General features: G+C 37.7%; 1 protein-coding gene across 8 annotated transcripts in view; it reads right to left on the bottom strand.

The window, feature by feature from the left end:
* IQCH (IQ motif containing H) overlaps nt 1–20,190 on the bottom strand; it is a 247,541-nt gene that overhangs the window by 101,948 nt on the left and 125,403 nt on the right. For 5 of the 8 annotated variants that reach the window (XM_054451132.1, XM_054451134.1, XM_054451136.1 and 2 more), the window contains 2 exons: nt 14,932–15,015; nt 10,947–11,122 (listed from right to left, as the gene is read on the bottom strand). In XM_054451132.1, the coding sequence (XP_054307107.1) occupies nt 10,947–11,122; nt 14,932–15,015 (260 nt within the window). Of the gene's footprint in view, nt 1–4,383; nt 4,657–10,946; nt 11,123–14,931; nt 15,016–20,190 lie in introns of all 8 variants that reach the window. The other 3 variants (XM_054451129.1, XM_054451128.1, XM_054451130.1) reach the window with 1 other exon arrangement.

Below are 20,190 nucleotides of genomic sequence, written 5' to 3'. Positions count from 1 at the left end.
TAAATATGATGCGAAGAAACCATTAACCAATGAGACCAAAGACATGTTTAAAAGCACAGTCTTATTTATGAGAAATTCTGAAATTATCATTTTGCTGGCTTCTGAAGGCAAAAGAAAGAATCCTTGAATTGAGTCTTGATATTGTTTTCTTTCTTTTTCGGAGAATTATGCATTTACTTATTGATTCCTCAAATGATGTTTTAATTGTTTCAAGACTAGAAAGAGTTACAGTCTTGAAAACTTTAACTGTTTGGGTCTTTGTTGAGCTTTTTACTGCTATAAACTATAAAACATTTAATTTTTTCCTCATTAATGTACATGAAATACATTTGTTTGGCTGGCCAATTGGCCAAGTTTAGTATATGTGTGATATAAACACATATATTTTAGAACAAGACAGATAGAGATAAAACATTTGTGAAAGCAACCTTCCTGGAACACACACCTACTTAACATTTTATTTGAAACAACATTTCCTCAAGAACTGGGCTCAAACACATGGGAGTTTAAGGGATAGAACAGTACTCCAAGCTCTAGTATCATAATAATGATGATGATGGTCTCTAAGATAACTGAACTCTCAGTAGGAGACAGGCCTTTGGCTCATGTCAGTTCTTTGCATGAATTTTCTCATTTAATACGATAATCTATGAGGTGGACACAATTACTAGTTTTCTTTTATATGTAAATAAACTGAGGTTCTGCTAATTTAAATAACTTTCCCACAATCACACAGCATTGAGTAGCAGAGTAGGAATTCCATTCAAGTTGCTTTGACTCCAAAACCTGTGCTCATTCCCTCTTCACTGTGCTGCCTATCCCAACCCACAGAGAGGTGGAGAAGGGTGAAGTGGAGAAAGAAGTCAGAAGAGGAGCAAGAGAAGCCACTTTCCTTACACTCAATAAGCCATTTGGGGTGAGTTTGAATCAGATAAAAGTCTATAGCAAGATGACTTAATTATAAGTAATACTCTCCTGGCAGAGCCTGGGAGAAAAATACCTCATTAGCTCACAAAACGATTTTTCTGTCTTGTCTTCTTATCAGACTTTCCAGTCTATACTTCCCAGAAAGCAACAAAATAACACTAAGCTTTTTGTCTCCGGAGCCTTCCCATGCTGTTCTTGGCTATAGTTTTCTGTACGGAAGGACTCTGTGACACTCTTATCCTCTTTTTTGATCAGATCTCTTTGCCCACAATTTTTTTTTTTTAACTAAAGAGTGTGAAAGGACTCATGATTTACAGTTCTGTTGAGGTTTAGAGCTACCAGATTAAAGTTATTTTGATTAAAGGCCTGATCTGTTCTTCTGGGTTGTATCTGTCCAGCAAATCTTCCTGGGGATACTATACTACATGGCAGTGTGGAAGAGACAGCAAAATGGCCATACTTGGGTTCTCTGGAAACCTCATACAACTATGGGGTATTCAGTGAGGGTGAAAATTAAATATCTTAGCTCCCTAATTATCAGGTAGTGTTTATTGATGATTTGGGTGTTTAAATGACAGAACTCTGGTCTACAAACCATATGGTGATGAACACAGCCTAGGAAGGTTTTTTAAATATGCCTTCCAAAGTTGTTTCCTTATTTCTCTAATGTGTTGAGAATATAGATTTTATATTTAATCATATTTTGCTGTATTATGATCACACTTTGCAGAAGTAGAAATGGTCTTTGGCCTGTTAACATCAGATAAAATTCTTTTGCTAGTGTAAGGAAAGGTGTTCTGGCATAGATTTTTAAAAAATTACATATTTAGATATATATTTGCAGGTTTTGACTACTAACAGAATTATTATCTATTTCTTCCAAATCCTATTATTTGTTGCTTCTGAGAATCCTATAAATGGGCATCTGTTGATGGATCCCCTACAGTAATGAAAAGGATCAATAGTATTGTAAAGACTGCATCACTGGAAAGAATTATGTGCTATCTTTAAGTGAAAATTGAACAGTGCTTTAAAATAGCATCGCCATTTTTGATTATTTAACCAAAGCTGTCAATATTTCCCATGGAGCATGTTCCAGAAAGAGAACTTTCACAGTTACTTTATGGATCAAAACAGGAAATGCTCACTGTGTTCATGCTAGATTTAAACAAATTAATCCTAAACAAAATGACTTTATGCTATTTCCAAATATTTATCATTTTTCTGTTTGAGTCTATCTGTTCAAAAGATGTAATAAATTTTTTTAGCTGTGATTCGTTTTATCCTGGAAAAGAGCAGAAAAATAATTACTGCTAAAGTCCAACTGAAAGTCAGAAATACTTAATAACCTAAGTTAAAATAATCGCAGCTTTCTTTCACCAGCTTTAAGTTTATGATGCACATCGGTAAAAAGTCAGTGTTATTGATTCATCCCCATCGCAGATTCAAAATGCTGACATGCTCAGATAGATTAGATAGGGTAGTCACTATCTGGAAAAATCTCAGTGGAGTATTTTAATTCTTGATGACCTCAGATGTATGTTTTCCAAACAAGTAGAGTAGAACTCAGTGAAATATTGGTTTATTGTTATACAATTTGCACATACCATAGGTCAAATGACATCTCTCAAATCTGATGTGTCTCTAAGGAGGTTTTTAGTCATACTTCTGAATACTAGCACTAGAGGGAGATTTTACTGCATTAAATATGCCTGCATCTTTAACTACAATCAACATGTGCGGTTCTGAAATATTTCATAGCAAAGATTGCCTGAGATTTCCTCAGTGAAGATGAAGGCAAGACTCAATATAAATATTGCACATACATGTTAAAGGTCTGAAGGTTGTTTAATGTATAGTACATGTGTGCAATAATATAATTTAAAAATTTATTTCACTTGTAATAAGTATAACAGCCAGATATTCTGCTGTGAAGCAGAGTCAAGCAATCTACCTTGTTATCTTCAAATTCCAGTGGTGGCTAATGACAATGGAAGTGACATAACAGCTCAGGAGGAGCCTCTCTATTCCACTCCTACTAAAATTGCCTGCGACTTTCCTAGGTTGTGATACCGTTAAGAGAAACCTCCTTCATGAGCCCATGAACGTTGCCCAAGAATACTCTAACAAGAGTGAAATACTTGCTGTCAATTTAATAAGCTAAGAGTATCTTCAAACTAATCTCTGCAAAGTATGATTTGTTAAAAGGCTAGATTTTTGAGCTCAGTGGCTGTGAGGTGCAGAGCATCATGATCAGGCAACTGAGAGTAGGAGGGGATCCCTAAATATCGTCCCTCACAAACTGACTCATTGTGCACTGTTCTCTGGTTTCCCAACAAGTGGGTAGGGGGGATAATTTGTGATTGGCTCAGAGTAATGGTCAAGAGGTGTACTGAAACAGAGGTTAGGAAATGTTAACAGCCATTTGTCTTTTAATTTTCTCTATTATGAAAACAGATGGCAGTTAAATGGGAGAACACCTGCCAGGGCTAACTCAAAGAGAAAACATTTCTAGTGGCTAATACATTTCTCCCAATGTTTTAGACCCTGACTATCTGCTGGAAGAATGCATAGCCACACACTTGGTCCAAGGCAAAACCAAAACAGACAGTTTTATTCCTGGAGCTGTCTTACTTCCCCAGTTTTATTCCTGGAGCTGTCTTACTTCCCCTTTCTGAGATCTTTCCCCTCCTCCCTTTCGATCGCTTCCTGAAGAGCGAAGGAAGTCTGCAGCCCTCTGTTCACAGGCCCTCTGCAATCTGACTCAGTGGGGAGGCTCACTCACTGGAGTTTTCCAAACCCACTGCTTTTAGCGAAAACTGACTCTCTTATTTCTTAGGATCCTATTTAATGACTGGCAAGCTGATATGATGATGAATTAATCCATGTTAAAGCATTAAATATTGATAGCAGATTAGTCCAAATGATACATACATTTTAACAGTGCTTATTCCAAATGAGTAAATAATTTGGAAATTCCAGCAATTTCTGCAAGACTAACAGGAAAATACTTTAAAACACAAAGTTCTAAAGTAGATTCCCTCAGGCCGGGTGTAGTGGCTCACGCTGGTAATCACAGCACTTTGGGAGGCTGAGGTGGGCAGATCACTAGAGGTCAGGAGTTTGAGACCAGCCTGGCCAACATGGTGAAACCCCATCTCTACTAAAAATACAAAAATTAGCTGGAAGTCACTGAACCTGGGAGGTGGAGGTTGCAGTGAGCCAAGATCACACCACTGCACTCCAGCCTGGATGACAGAGTGAGACTCCATCTCAAAAATAAATAAATAAATAAATAAATAAATAAATAAATAAAGTAGATTCCCTCAAATCAAACTCAAATATTCCACCTATTCTTCATTGGGTAGGTCTGGCTCCAGAAGACTTGGAAATTGTCCAAGATCAAGAGGATGTTTCAAATATTTGAACAGAGCTTCACTTGTCCACCCCACATACCTGTTGCTGACTATAAATGTCATATATTCCAGGAGGAACTGCCACATTGGCACTGTCAAAGACACGTTTACCTCCAGATTTGGTACTATAAAGATGAGCTAGTTCAGGCTCAGAGCCCAGGATGGGTATGTCTAACATATCGGCCACAGCTAAATCATCTGTGTGGAGGAGCCCGCTGACGATGTAGGCCTCTGTTCCTCGGATGAGATTTTTTATTCTTTTGATTGCCTTGGGACTGTACATCAGGTGAGTGGCCAGGCACATATGATGCTTCTGGGGGAAGATCATATTATTCTTGTTAAAAGGTGTCCTTTTTTCTAGTCCATACACCTAATTTATAATGTTGCACATAATAAATACATTATTAATAGCAGGCTGGGTTATGACCTATCCTGTTGTTTAGCAGTTTAAATTGATAAAAGCTGTTGGGGTGAGGTTCCATAATCGCTCACATCTTTAGTGTGTTGGAAAGAGGCTCACTGGGAATAGAACTAATTACTACACATCTGTATTTATTTGATCCACGTGGAATTATCCTTCTGTCAGAAGGAAAAGAGGCTGGCGGCCTTTGGGTAATAGTGATTCATCTCTGCAACACTTCTGGCATGGTTTAACACTAAAGTGTCTGGAAAATCAATACAAAAAATGAAGAAAAAAGCCCCATAACATTCTTTACTATATAGATTCCTACTCTGGCAACTCTTTAAATGCTTGAGTAGGAAAAAGGCACTTGACCCGACACCCTCCTTCCAAAATTCTACCACTAAATCTGCTTCAGATAATATCCACTTTTATAATGATTATCATGGTTCTAGGCAACAACTCTGGAAAGGATTCACAAATAGAAAATAATTGAAAATTTCAGCAAGACTTAAATTCATTTTTCAGTGGAAAACTCTTTTTGTTTTAATTTTGACTAATTAGACCCAGCTCAGCAATACATGTGACTGTCTCATTCAATGAAATAAATAATTCTAGCTAGTCTAATGGGGGCAGAGAAAACAGCATACACCAAAACTAACACAACCATGTTTCTGCTTTCGAGGGGTGGGGACACAAATAACAGTTAACACATAACTGAGATGGGGCAGAGAAGGGCCATAAGGATCTGCCGAGTCCTCAAGAGGCATGCTGGTGGGGAGAGCTGAAAAGGCAAATATACATTCTCCTTGTGCCTCTGTTTCCTCATCTGTAAAATGAGTGTAATAACAGTACCTACCTCATAAGGATGCTGTAAGGATTAAATGAGATAATGTATGTAAAGCACTTATAATAGTGCCTTGGATACTATTAGCTAGTACTATTATTATGAAAGAGGTTGGGGTTGAGGTGAATTCTGAAGGATGGGTGGGATTTTATCAGGTGACGATGGGCATGGGAAAGACATTAACTAAGGATAGAATAAAATAATCCAAGATTGTTTTCCTCCCTCTAGAGAAGAGGGAAGCATGGCACACAGGAAGTGATGGGGCTTTGGAGTGAAACAGGTCTGGCTTTGAATTCAGCTCTATCACTTATAAGGCTCCATTAATGTAGGCAAGTAACTTAGACCCCCTGAGCCTGTTTCTTCACCTGTTAAATAAGAATAAAAATTACGCATTTGCTGGGGTTGCTCTAAGGCTTTTAAAATAAGATCACAAATGTAAAATACCTAGTATAATACACAGCATTGATACTCAACAAATGGTAATAGTTATTATTACAGAGAAAACCCTCTTAAAAATAAAGTCAGGCTAGGCGCCGTGGCTCATACCTGTAATCCCAGTACTTTGGGAGGCCATGGCGGGCAGATCACTTGAGTCCAGGACTTTCAGACTGGCCTGGGCAACGTGGCAAAACCCCCTATCTACAAAAAAATTAGCCAGGTATGTGGTGGTACACACCTGTGGTCCCAGCTACTAAAAGCCTGAGGCAGGAGAATCGCTTGAGCCAGGGAGGTCAAGGCTGCAGTGAACCGAGATCATGCCACTGCACTCCGGCCTGGGTGACACAATAAGACCCTGTCTCAAAAAAATAAAAAATAAAAATAAAGTCATTAAAATGTTATGCAAATAATATAATGTAAAAGTGCCAGGGTCTCAAGGGAGTTGAAGGGATTTTTATAGACTAGCATCTACTACCCCAATTCTAGTGAAAAATTATCTACTCACTGCAGCATAAAAATATGGAGAAATGCTAAGTGACTGTTTCAAGGAATATCAGATGCACCAGTTTGCAAATTGTCGGAGAGTATAACTCCTGAGTATGGGAGAAAGAGAACTGGACTGGGGAGAACACCTGCATTTCAGTCCTGAATTTGTAATTTGCTAGGTGATTTAGAAAACTCAAACTTTCTGATTCTCAATTTCTCATATTCAAATGAGGGGTTGGATTAGAAGTCTCTAGGGTCCTTCCAGCTCCGAAATAACTTTCCCTTTAAAACAAGAGCTCTTTTGGACTTATTGCTTAATGGATACAGAGTTTCTTCTTGGGATGATAAAAAGTTCTGATATTGATAGTGGTAATGGTTGTACAACAATGTGAATGTACTTAATGCCACTAAACTGTACACTTAAAAATGGTTAAAATGGTAAATTTTGTGTTATATATATTTTACCACAATTTTAAAAGGCAAAAAACAGAGCTCCTCTGAGAAGAGGATTTACATGATTTCCCCTATTGGGCCCTTCCTCCAGATTAGGTGTTCTATTCCAAGTTCCTTAGATCTATACAATATGCCTTTTCTACCATAATTTGAAATCCTTTTTTTTTTTTTTTTTTTTTTTTTTTTTTTGTGGAAGCAAAGACAGAGTCTCACTCTGTCACCCAGGCTGGAGTGCAGTGGTGCAAACACGGCTCCCTGCAGCCTTGACCTTCCAGGCTCAAGCGATCCTCCCATCTTAGCCCCTCAAGCAGCTGGGACTATAGGTGCGTGCCACCGTGCCCGGCTAATTTTTGTATTTTTTGTAGAGACCGAGTTTTGTCATGTTGCCTAGGCTGGTCACAAACTCCTGAGCTCAAGCGATCCATCTGCCTTGGCCTTTCCAAAATGCTGAGATTACAGGTGTGAGCCACTGCACCTGGCCTTAAATCCATTTAAAAAACATACTTCTGAGAATGCAGTTCTAGGAAACCCAATGTTCCATTTGACAATGGCCAGTGATAGCACCTGGCAGGTTTGTCTTTCCCATCTGGTTAGTCACTGTCTTTCTTCCTTGTTTATTTCACTCTTTTCTTTTTCCCATAAATTATTCCAATGAAGACATGTAAAAAAAACTAACTGAATAGGTGACCTGAGTTACGATGTCCTTGGTGAGCTTTTCAAGGCACCCAGAAGAAGATTCCAAGGCAGCAATCTTTTCATGGTAAGTTCACAAGATCAAAGCCTTTGACATGTGATCTTTCATTTGATCCACATGTCATTGAATCAATTAACTATCCCTATTTTGGAGACAGGGAAATTGAGCCTCAAGTGATTTGCTCAAAATCACACAGCTAGTAAACAGCAGAGGCAGGATTCAAACCCTGTTAACACAGTTGGCATACCACTGTTGCCACAAGTTCCCCATTTTATCGAGTGAGTAGTAAAGATCTGGTGGGTTTTTGAGATGTGAAGGGGGATGGCAGATGCAGCAATAGAACCTAATGTTAACATTCTGAGCACATTTCCAGCCAGGATGGAGTTCTGTCTCCTCTAGGTTTGCTTGTTTCTATTGGCAAGTACTCTACCCGACTCTGTATTATAGTCATCTGTGGGCATGCCCTAGACTCCAGGCAAGATGCTGCCACAGTATTGTGTTCAATATGTGTTTAATAAAGATTTAAATGTGAATGAGTGATGGCAAAGGATGTATCACTAATCACAGATCTTGTATGACCATTTGGAGAACATCAGTATCATCAGATCCAGGCAGTGGATTAACACAGATGACAAAATCTAAAATGTTTCTAGTTCCATTGAATTATGGCTACATTTAATTTATCACCACTGATTTTTTTTTTGACCTGAGATAAAAGATAGTGGTTTAGGATGGCTTCATAAACACTGAAATGTCTAAAAATAGACATAATGATTTTTATAAAGAGCACATTTTACCATTACAAATTCAAGAATCATATAGTAACTTAGAGAGATGTACAAACAGATTTTTGGCATGCTTTAAAAAATCTCATAGCCATCCATTTAAATGAAAATCAGCACTGATACAATCTCTCAAACCCATTAAAAACAAATAAAGCAATCACCAAACATGAACAAGAACTGATTTGAAAGTGAGAATTTAATTTTTGCATTTTTAAAAAGTTGATTGCTTATGAGTAATTACTCAAATAATTTAAACTTGAGCTATGAGGAGAACTATTAAGTACTTAAAACCTTGCCTACTTGTTTCTACTCACAAAGATGTAAACCTATACTATGTGTATCTGTGGGTGCCTGTCTCCTGCTTAGAAGCCAGAGTGGACTAGCAAGGGTACGGTTCTCAGGTAATAGGATGATAGAGTTGAAGATGACTCTGAAATGATCTAATCCAGGATCTCATTTTGTAGATGAGGACCAGAGGACCAGAGAGGTAAGGGGGCTTGCCCAAGGCCACAGGTCATCCAGGAGCAAGGCAGTCATTCCAACTCATGATACTGCTCTGGGTAGAGAGATTTTGGTTCACACTCTGGCCTTACTAGTAACCTTGGACTAGAAAATGAGTCTTGGTTTCCTCAGCCATAAACGGAGATTGATAAAAAGAGTTATCTTTCCATCTTGATGCATTCTTCTGAGAATCAAATGAGAAACTGGGCTGGGCGCGGTGGCTCACACCTGTAACCCCAGCACTTTGGGAGGCCAAGGCAGGAGGATCACTTGAGGTCAGGAGTTCGAGACCAGCCTGGCCAACATAATGAAACCCTGTCTCTACTAAAAATACAAAAATTAGCTGGGTGTGGTAGCACACACCTGTAATCCCAGCTACTCGGGAGGCAGAGGCAGGAGAATCACTTGAACCTGGGAGGTGGAGGTTGCAGTCAGCTGAGATCACACCACTGCATTCCAGCCTGGGCGACAGAGTGAGACTCTGTCTCAAAAAAAAAAAGAAAAAAAGAAACTGTATGCTAAGAATTTGAAAAGTGTTAGTTTTCTCACTTTTTTTCTTCCCAATCTAGTGCCTCTTCCCCATTCTATGCCTCTTTAATGTATATGGGCATTTCAGATGTGCAGAAACTCCTTACTAGCAGTTAGCAGCCATTAGATCAATTTTGTGGCTGGAGAAAATAAGGAATTTAACTAAACACTAATGGTAGTTCTTTTTCTTCCTTGCACCCTAATGTCCATAGTAACTACGTCACTGAGGCCAAGCAATAACTAGGAAGCACCAAAGAAATTCTTACATTGGTGGAGGATATTGGAAGGTTCCCAAGAATGTACATAAATGGCAGTGATTTGTCACTTGTCCTTTCTTTGCTTCCCCAGCCCCTGTCCTTGCCTTCCTCTTTCACAGCCAAAAGTGCCAATGAAACAAAACTGAGCAGAGGGTTTTTAGGGGAATACTGAAGCATCCAGTTATGAAAAAATAAAATCTTCATTTTGGTAGAAAAGAAGAAACCCTGACAACAATTCACTGAGTATACCAGCAAAGTAGAAATGCTATCGAAACTCTCCCCAGTCCTGGCAGGCCTTTCCTTAGGTCCCTCCCCCACCCCCATTTTTTTTTTTGTTTTTGTTTTTTTGGTTAAATCATGGTACATCTGAAGTGTTAATGGGTAGTCACCCAACACATAGATGTTCCCTATGTATAGCATGCAATCACTTTGGCAATAGAGAGACAGTTGACTTTGGTGCATTTCAATTGTAAATGAAGACAGCTATCTTTAATTATACCAAAAAAAGTCTCCTCAAAAATGCATAGTCCCTTAGGTATTAAACTGTTGGCTGGTTAACATGGAAAGTTTAAATTCTTGTTAAAGTGTAGGGAAATTTGTTTTAAGCCATCTTTTGTACTGCCTTATTCTAGAATGTTGCCTTTATCATTCCATGAATTTCCCAATGGCTCTTGTCTAGGAATAGGATTCCACTCAGAATTCATTCCATTCACTAAAAAATCAGCACAATTAAAAAAAAAAAAACCTGAACATTGTTCATTAGGAACCATCTGATATGGTAAATCCAGCCAAATTCCCCTCAGGGGAAAAAACATGGAGTACCTGTGTGAATCAGAAAAGAGAGGGCCTGGTCTAGTTCTGCTCCTAACTAGTTTTGTGACTGTGGGCAGGCCCAGCTTTTCTCTGCCTTAGTGTCCTCCACAAAAATTAAGAAAAAGGAATGGTACATGTTATAAATCCACCTACTTGATGGTACCACCTAGTAACTGGAATTAGGCTACAACTACAGAGAAACTGGGCAGGGGTAGTTCCACTAAGTCTGAAAGTTAAACTGGAATATTTATTTCCTACAGACCAACTAGTGGTCTAATCAGTAAAGCTGTTAAACTTGCAATAATATTTCACTGATGTGTACCAGAGCATTGCAAGTTATAAAATTTCCAATTTAATTTTACTGCATCCCTGAAACCATAGTAATTAGAAGACAGACTCACAGGGAAGATGTTTACAGCTTCAGGGGTGATAATTTTGAACCTGTCCTGCAGGTCACTTCTGTCCTCAAGGTTCCCTGATTTGACGGCTGCATGTAGACTTAGGATTTTTTTGTAATACAGCACTAACTCGTCATTCATATGATGGGAGCAGATGTAGATGACATTCACATTGGCATCTAAAAACAACAGGCACAATGTTAATTACTGGTGTGAAGGTAAATGACATTATGAACTCTGGCATCCGATTGATGTTGTGCAGTTTAAAATAAAGAGCATATCCAAAATCCACGTTAAGGTTAATTTAGATTGGTTTTGTACTATCTGAGCAATCTAACTGGCTTTTTTACAGTTTGGCATTTCTCTAAAGAAAATATAAATAACACCACCACCAACGAAATAGATGCAATGATTCCTTCAGAAGGAGGGCTGTGAGATACCTTGGAAATGTGCTTTCAAATAGTACATAGGGATTTAGCCACACAACTCCCATTAACATCAATGGGAATCGCATACTGCTTTAAAAATGTATTCCATTAACTTCAGTAAATTATAAAACAGAGCTATTAACTTTACAAAGCTGATGAAATTGCAATTTCTTATTCTGTATGGACTTGACAGGGTCAATTCAGGGAATGTCCTGTTGAAATAAATGGTCTGATTATAACCACAGCAATAATTATTTCAGGAAACCAGCCTTTCCCTTGCTTGATTCCCAAAGAGGAGTACATTACTTAAATAGCAGGTCTAGTGATTCTTGGTTTAAAGGAAACACCATCTTAATTTAACTTTTCTCCTTCTTAAGATGTGCTTCTTACATGTAACATAGCAAGAAACCCTAATTAAATATCCCATCCAAATGGAATAGTGAAATGAGAGTATCCACTCCATGCTGCAGAATATTTCAGGGAGTATGAATAGGAAATCAGCAGTCAACGAAGTCATTCATTTGTTCATCCATTCATTCACAAAATAGCTGACTGATCTGTAGGGGCAAAGCCCTTGGCTAAATGTGGAGGGAAATACAGCAATCATTGTGGGCAGGATGAAGCAGGCAGACCAGGTACTTAGAGAAGTTCAGAGGAGGGAGCACCGTAAACGTTTTCTTAGGAAAGTAGGGCAAAGAGGGGATCTTAAGACTCCTCTGATCAGTTTGGCAGAGTATATATACAGAGCATAGACTGATTAAATTCTAGTTATTTAATCTTTCTAAGCATTCATTTCTTCATCTGTAAAAAGGGGAACAAAACCACGTGGGGCATAGAGTTTTAGACACTATTAAATGAGTGAAGATATACAAAGTATCTGGTGCAGCATCTGGCACATAGTAAGTGCTCAAGAAACAGCACAGGTGTGTGAATGTGCTCCTGGCCCACCCTGACTAGGCTGGCCAACAGTGACTCTCCAGGTGCCCCCACACCTACATTCCTTTTGATCAGTGCCTCAAGATTTAACATGAAGTAGTGTTCTCTGTGGTTCTATCCTATTGTTTCCAATCTATTAATCTTGTCTTTCCAAGCTCCTTAAAGGCAATGTTTGTACTATTTCTTATATCCCCCTAAGCCCTGGCACAGTGTGGAGTATGTAGGAGTCACTCAATAAACACTTGTGGACTGACTGAAGGGATTATGGAGAGATTCGCAAAGTTGGAAAGGTCTTTTACACCTAGATGCAGGGCATACAAGAGAAATCTCTCTAGAGACCTAGAGGGGATGTTTTCTGAAGTGACCCAGTGCTAGGCCCAGAGCAGGTGCTCCATACATGTGAATATTTAGGTGGCTCCCATTTAATTTTGAAGCATAAACCTCAAAATAAATTAACTGAGGAGGCAGTAAGTAAATAACTTGCATCCAATTGCTGAATCATCAAATTAGTCATCTTAAGTCTTGTGTTTTGAAGAAGAGACTAGCATCTAACCAAATTAGAGTAGAGGTTTTAAAAATCAAACTAATGAGTTTTTTTCAAGTATGAAAGAAAAGGGCAGAAAAACAACAAAAATAGCTTACAGACTGTAGCAGATGAAAAATAATTTTTTTCTTGGGAAGAAAATTTCTAGGTTACAAATGATAAAAGGAATCATGTTGCCAATTTCACCTTTCCTGTTAATTTCTGGCAAAGGAATACATATCACTAACTCTAAGATTCAGTATTAGTGGGTTTTATCATGTGTTAATTTTACACATGTTCAAAATTAACTGACAGGTAATTTTGGAAAGGAATTGATATAAAGATGAAACTTTCTTTGATTGCTGGTCAGTAATCAGTCACTTTCTTGCTGAACTCATCTAGGAACTGAAAATACTAGCCATTGGTGTCTGCACTTGAGAACCATGAATTCACAGCCAATATCTAGTGACAAGCCTTACCAGTGTGACTGGATTATCCTTGTTTCCCCCGAATAAGAAGAAAAACCATAAGGGATAATAATGTATTCTTCCATAAAATTATTACTTATTTTTCTATTTTCTTCACGTTTTTATTTCACAAAAAAGTACTTTTTCTTCATCTAACTACTATTTCTAAACTTTCATTACTCCTCTTGAAGACATTTTATGATTGCATTGCTATATCATGAAGACTATATACCAAGAAAAAAGCATTTGGTTCATAATCTCTCAGAAATGTTTACATAAGCAAAATATTCCATTGCAGGTAGAGACAGACTGAATTATTGAGTTGTTTAAAATAGAAGCCTAATACTTTCAAGTCTTTTCCAATAACGAGAATCTTTTATAAAGAAATTATTTGGTGATGGCTTATACTATATATATAAAGGGATATAAAAAGCTGAAGAAAAAAATTAATTCAAATAAATTAGAGGAAAGTCTGCCCTCTGCTGCACTTCAGTGGTTTCCATCCAGTCAGGTTTTTAGTTGAAATAGCTTAGCACTAACAAATCAATCTTAAGTCATTAAAAATTTTTTTGTAATGCTGAAAAACAATCTTAGTGCCTAGATAATAGATTAAAGCAATTACAATTATTATTTTAGGACACTGTAAATTTCTAGTACTGATGTATTTTTTGCTACCAAATGGCATTTATAAAATAATAATGATGCTGAAATACATATGAATCATGTAAAGTATGTCATTCCAGGGAGCCAGCTAAGTTGGTCCTTGATCATTTAAAATTCTTCCTTGGTTTTCTTAAATACGGGCCAAAGAAATTATATTTTAACAAAACAAAGAAGTTCTTATTTGATAACTAATACAAATCTAATTTTTGTGTAACCTTGAATTTTTGTCAAGTATCTCACAAACAGATTCAATGTTATTGCTTAGCTTTTGCAACCTGTATTCTTAGAGCCTAATCTGAACCCGGGCCTTGAACAGTGTCAACCAAAGCTATCACATTCAGGCATCCTTCTCTCCTGGCTCCAGATGGGTGTCTGATTAAGAACTGACCAAACCAGTATCAGAACTTGACTTTTACAAAGATGTATACATCATTGAATCAAGGTCTGTATTTCTAAAAATTCCCTCCATTAAGCACTTCACATTTTCTAATAATAAGATGCTCTATATTTAAATAAAAGCTTCTTTTAAAAATCTATCTTAATTTTCCCCTTTTTCTTCTTATGAAAACACAATGCTTCATTTCTGATACCACCTTTCACACATTCCCCAGATACTATAAGAGACAAGACTGACACAAATGTAAAATTTTGACTTCACTCACTGAAAGATTCAGTAAATAAAGATTTTGGTTTATAGGAGAGAAATTCTGACCCAAACCTGCAGCAAAGAGAATCTAGAAAACTGCCCAAGTAAATTGGTTAAAATGTCATTTTTTATTCAAGTTGGTTTTACTACAAATCTGTTTTTTAAAATAAAACATTTAATTGCCCTGTAAGTAGATTAAACATCTGAGCTTTTTCCTTGTAGAGGAAAAAAATAAGCAAAAAACAAACAAACAAAAAAACACATTCTATCAACATCCACTGATAAACATTCCAAAGAGTCATTTGTGTAAAACTATTTACTGTACCTAAGATGTCACACAGCCTCCCCAGCTGCATGTTCTGCTGTGTGTTGAAATTGGCAATATGTTCTCTCACAGGCTGGGAATACCCTAAAAGGCAAACAAGGTGTCAAAACCCAGAAAGAGCAAGTCAATATAGCAAAATGGCACAAGAGAATTTCAAAATGTCACAGTCCATATTTCCAGGAAAAAATTTTCTCTGAAGCATCTTACAGAAACAACCCAATCCCGAAGAATGAGGTGCTTGTTTCTCGGGGGAATTAAACATTATTCTGGAAGATGTGCTAAGCAACATAATCTGTAACAGAGGGGTTCACATTTTTCAGTACCAACAAGGCTGCTAAGAATCAAGATTACAAAACATGGAGAAAATTTCTGACATGCAATATGAATGTTTACAAGGCTGTGTAAGAAAATTATGCTCAGGTTAAAAAAAAATATCGTTTTGTCTTCTTAATGTGAGCTTCCTATGTGGTATTTTGAAGATGTGTTCCAGAATCATTCTAAAGTGACACATAGATTTCAGATAAATCCCTTGCTGTCAGGAATATGTACTTAAATAATTCAAATACTAAAGAAATCAACTTCTGCTCACGGTCACAAGAACTTTTAACTTTCAAAGGGCAAGAAGAGCTAATGCAGTTACTTTGTCAGTACTAATAAAAGTCCTGCAGTTTGCCTTCATTTCCACTGGAAACGTAGCAGAAGGGAAAACACATATGAATTACTATTGTCCAAAAATCTCTCACAAAAAGAAACAACAGCGGAAATACTTTCTGCTGATATTTCAGGTCATTAAAAAAGTGAATCAAAACATAAACTTAAAAAGCATGCATACTCACAAGCAGATATAATTGCTTATATGAAATTCAACAACTGTAGGTGTAACTTTTTTTTTCTTCATTAAAATTTCTTTTCACATTTTGAAGAGATGCTTCAATGCCTCCTTGTGGTTAGTGAGCCCAAACACACGTTTCAAGTTAAACTGCTTTAGATAAAGTGATTTTATATACTACATCTTCAAGATGTGACACACATTTCCTTTTCAGCATAAGGAAAACTATAGCAATTCAGGCAATGGGGCTTCAGACCAAATGAACTCTGATAATTGGCTCTTTGTTTGATGTCAGTGTTTAAACACTAGACAACGCCTGGAAATTAAATGACTTTACAATCATCTAAAAGTCTCTCTTTGCTTTGCATCTGGACTTAAGAATTAAAGAGAGAGGCAGAAGGACAAATGAGCTGTTTGAATCATTTCTGAAAAATTATTAATCTTTCAAATAATTTAGAGAACCATTCCACATATAAAAGATAATATAGGCAGTTACAACTCCAATGTCTTTATGTGTGACTGCAATATTGTAACTTGGGATTTTGCATATGTATAATTTTATCTATATTCAAATAAATGTTTAGAAAGATGTATTGTGGATAACATATAGCAAGAGTACAAAAAGGCAGGAAAATGCCTAAAGAATAAAGTGTGATTAAGAAAAGTGCCTGAGAGCATTCCATGACTGCATTGCCTTTCAAAAGTAAAGATAAAAGCAGTATAATATGTCTCATTAAGATGATGTCCAATTTAAAATATAAAAGATGTCTGATCACTTTGTTGCCACATATGCAGCATGTAAGTGAATAAGTCTGTGTTCCATTCCAGTGTTTGAAGTCAGTTTTCCAACAAATTACTTGGGACCTCTGTTACCACTGATCAAGAATGCATATAAAATGTCTACATAGAATACACCCATTTTAAAGAAGTGTATGCTAATCTTGGAACATTGTTATAGAGAATCATATGCAGTTACAGACATGAAAACATCTTGTAAGCTGTAAAGTGCTTTATAAACACAAGGTATTTTAATGTTACAAGGTATGGGTGTTTCCAAAACATATAACAACAACAACAAACTCTGTGACAAGCAACAGACCATTCTACGTGGACAAGATACAACGCAATGTACAATGACATCAGCAGAGCAGAAGTTGGGAGTCAATATATTTTTTTAAGTCAGACTTGTTTTGTTTTATACATCCATAAAGTATATGTGTCGACAGGTGAAAAGATTTCATCAATGCTGGTAGTATATGCTAAATATAACAGTGACTTAACCATGAAACTATCAACAAGGATGTCATGGTTTGCGGGAGTTCAGTAGACATGCCCAGTGGCGATGAGACATTGCACTTTGGGATATAATCTACAATGATATGGTTTCTTCAAGGGTCTCATTAGGAACACTGGGGGAGTTCTGAGAGACTATCAACCTCAATCCTGTCATATTATAGATAAGGAAACTCAAGGTAAGTGTCTTGTCTCTTGTCCAAGGTCACATAAACCTACCAATTATTATACGGTTTAGATACTACATATTAGCTCTTGTGAGAAATTTAGTTATATAAAATAAAAGACTCTCCAAGTGTGAGCAAAGAAGAACTCCAGAAGGGACAAAGAACTTTGGCCTCTTTTCTCACTTTTATTTTCAGTTGTTGTGGTAGGCAGAATAATGGCCCTTCAAAAATGTCCAAGTTCCAATACCCATAACCAGTGAATATATTGGGTTACATGACAAAGGAGAAATAAAGTTGCTAATGGAATTAAGGTTGCTATCAACTGACCTTAAAATCAAGAGATTATCCTGGATTATCTGGCTGGGCCAGGTGTAATTGTCAGAGTCCTTAGAAGTGGGAGAGGGAAATAGAAGAGAAGAGTTGCTAGGTCTCTACTGAGGCAATAAGGTCCTCATCATCATGGGGTATGCCTGACCACCCTTTTCTAAAGTTCTTAGTCTCCCTTCACTGTCATTCTCTTGCACCTGTTCTTCACCACCCTTTTCTCATTTTGTCATTACATATTTCTTTGCTTGGTTGTTTGCTTTGTTGTCCATTTCTTCTTTCCCCTGCATCACTCTAGCTCCTGTAACCAGACTCCTAGCTATGTTAGAGCAGGCACTTGTGAAATCTCCAGTCAAATAAATGAATGAAACACACGTGAAGCCCGTATTCAAAAAATCTTTTTAATTCTTTTTTTTTTTTTTGACAGGGTATCACTCTGTTGCCCAGGCTGGAGTGCAGTGGTGCGATCTCAACTCACTGCAGCCTCAACCTCCTGGGCTCAAGTGATCCTCCCACCTCAGCCTCTCAATTAGGTGAGACTATTGGTGCACACTACCACACCTGGCTAATTTTTGTAATTTTTGTAGAGCCAGGGTTTTGCCATGTTGCCCAGGCTGATCTCAAATTCCTGGGCTAAAGTGATCCACCCACCTCAGCCTCCCAAAGTGCTGGTATTATAGGCGTGAGCCACAATGTCCGGCTTGTCTTTTAAATTCTTAGCCCTTTCTCCTGTGTGTTCTCATCACTCCCCCTTCTTTCAACTCTTCTAAAATTGGGTTCTCTAAGCTGGAGAACTTCTGGAGAATTAAAAGAATGGTAAGTGGGATTTGTAGCTTTTTCCAGGTCCTCATTAGCACAGAACAATACAACACTAGCAGAAAGAGGCACTCTCTCTTCCTCATCATTATAGAAAGGATCACAGCCTCTTTTCTTATGGTCATTCTCATTTCCCGCAAAATATTCCTAGTTTGATAGAGAGTTCCGTCTTTTCTCAAATAAGTAGTTGTGAAATATTATTGTCTCTACATCAAAGAAGCTTACCTGAGAGCTGCCTCTCTGAAGTTACTCATCTACTACTTCTGGTCCCCCACTGAACCAAGGTTGCTCATCAAGGGTTACTGGCAATCATTTCTCCATCTTCACTTCTACCTTCACTGCCTTTCCCAGTCCCTTTCTGCATAAACATCTATCAGATGACACTAATTGCCTCTTTGCATCCAGCAAACTAGCTCTGCTAGGATTGGCTTTTCTTTCACAGTAACCACAGAAACCCAAGAACATGAGCAAGGCCACACTGAGTGACTGAGCCCCCTTGGCACTGGTGCATGCCTCTGTGACAGGCCCCTGTTGCTGCAGCAGATCACATGAAGAAAACTCAGCTTCTTACACAGTGGGTGACTCCTAGTTTGTTTTGTCTCCCAAGTCCTATTCTTATAATGGTACTCAAGGCAGAGAAGAGGTTAACAACAGACTCCTAATTACCAAGTAGTAGTTGTTTATCTCATCACCCTAGCGTGGGATGGTAGTCATTCATGCCTCAGTTTGGTGATCTGGAGGAATAGTTCTCAACCTTTTCCTCATTTTGAAACTCATGATCAGTGATGTTCAATGCATCACATCCTCCCAGCAGCATACTCAAGCTTACTCCATCCCTTTCTCTCCTAATCAAGAGAGCACACTGGAAGAAAGGTGAAGAAGAGTGACATTGATACAGAGATAATCTGGAATTGCTACAATTCATAAGAAAACTTTGGTATTCTAATGGTAGAAAAATAAGAAGACACATGATATACTCACAAATGATTGCACATCAGCATCTTGTAATAATAGAGAACTATGATCTACACACTGTGGTTGTAACCAGGCTTTAATTACTTATGCAAGTGTGAAAGCACAAGATACTAGAGAGCAAGAAGGTGGGATCCCAAAAGATGGCAAGAAACAGCTCTATCTGGGTTATTTATATAGTATATCAATTGCCAGTTAGATTAAAATAAAACTAATAGTTGGTTTTTTGGGGGCTATTGAAGGGGATTAGGGAATTTTTTTTTTCTTTTATTATTATTATTATTGTTATCATTATTATACTTTAGGTTTTATGGTACATGTGCGCAATGTGCAGGTAAGTTACATATGTATACATGTGCCATGCTGGTGCGCTGCACCCACCAACTTGTCATCTAGCATTAGGTATATCTCCCAATGCTATCCCTCCCCCCTCCCCCCACCCCACAACAGTCCCCGAAGTGTGATGTTCCCCTTCCTGTGTCCATGTGTTCTCATTGTTCAATTCCCACCTATGAGTGAGAATATGCGGTGTTTGGTTTTTTGTTCTTGCGATAGTTTACTGAGAATGATGATTTCCAGTTTCATCCATGTCCCTACAAAGGACGTGAACTCATCATTTTTTATGGCTGCATAGTATTCCATGGTGTATATGTGCCACATTTTCTTAATCCAGTCTATCATTGTTGGACATTTGGGTTGGTTCCAAGTCTTTGCTATTGTGAATAATGCAGCAATAAACATACGTGTGCATGTGTCTTTATAGCAGCATGATTTATAGTCCTTTGGGTATATACCCAGTAATGGGATGGCTGGGTCAAATGGAATTTCTAGTTCTAGATCCCTGAGGAATCGCCACAC

The sequence above is a fragment of the Pongo pygmaeus genome, chromosome 16 (assembly GCF_028885625.2).
Source record: "Pongo pygmaeus isolate AG05252 chromosome 16, NHGRI_mPonPyg2-v2.0_pri, whole genome shotgun sequence".
NCBI lineage: Eukaryota > Metazoa > Chordata > Mammalia > Primates > Hominidae > Pongo > Pongo pygmaeus.
The sequence above is the reverse complement of the archived record's forward strand: the minus strand, read 5'-3'. Positions and strand labels throughout refer to the sequence as shown.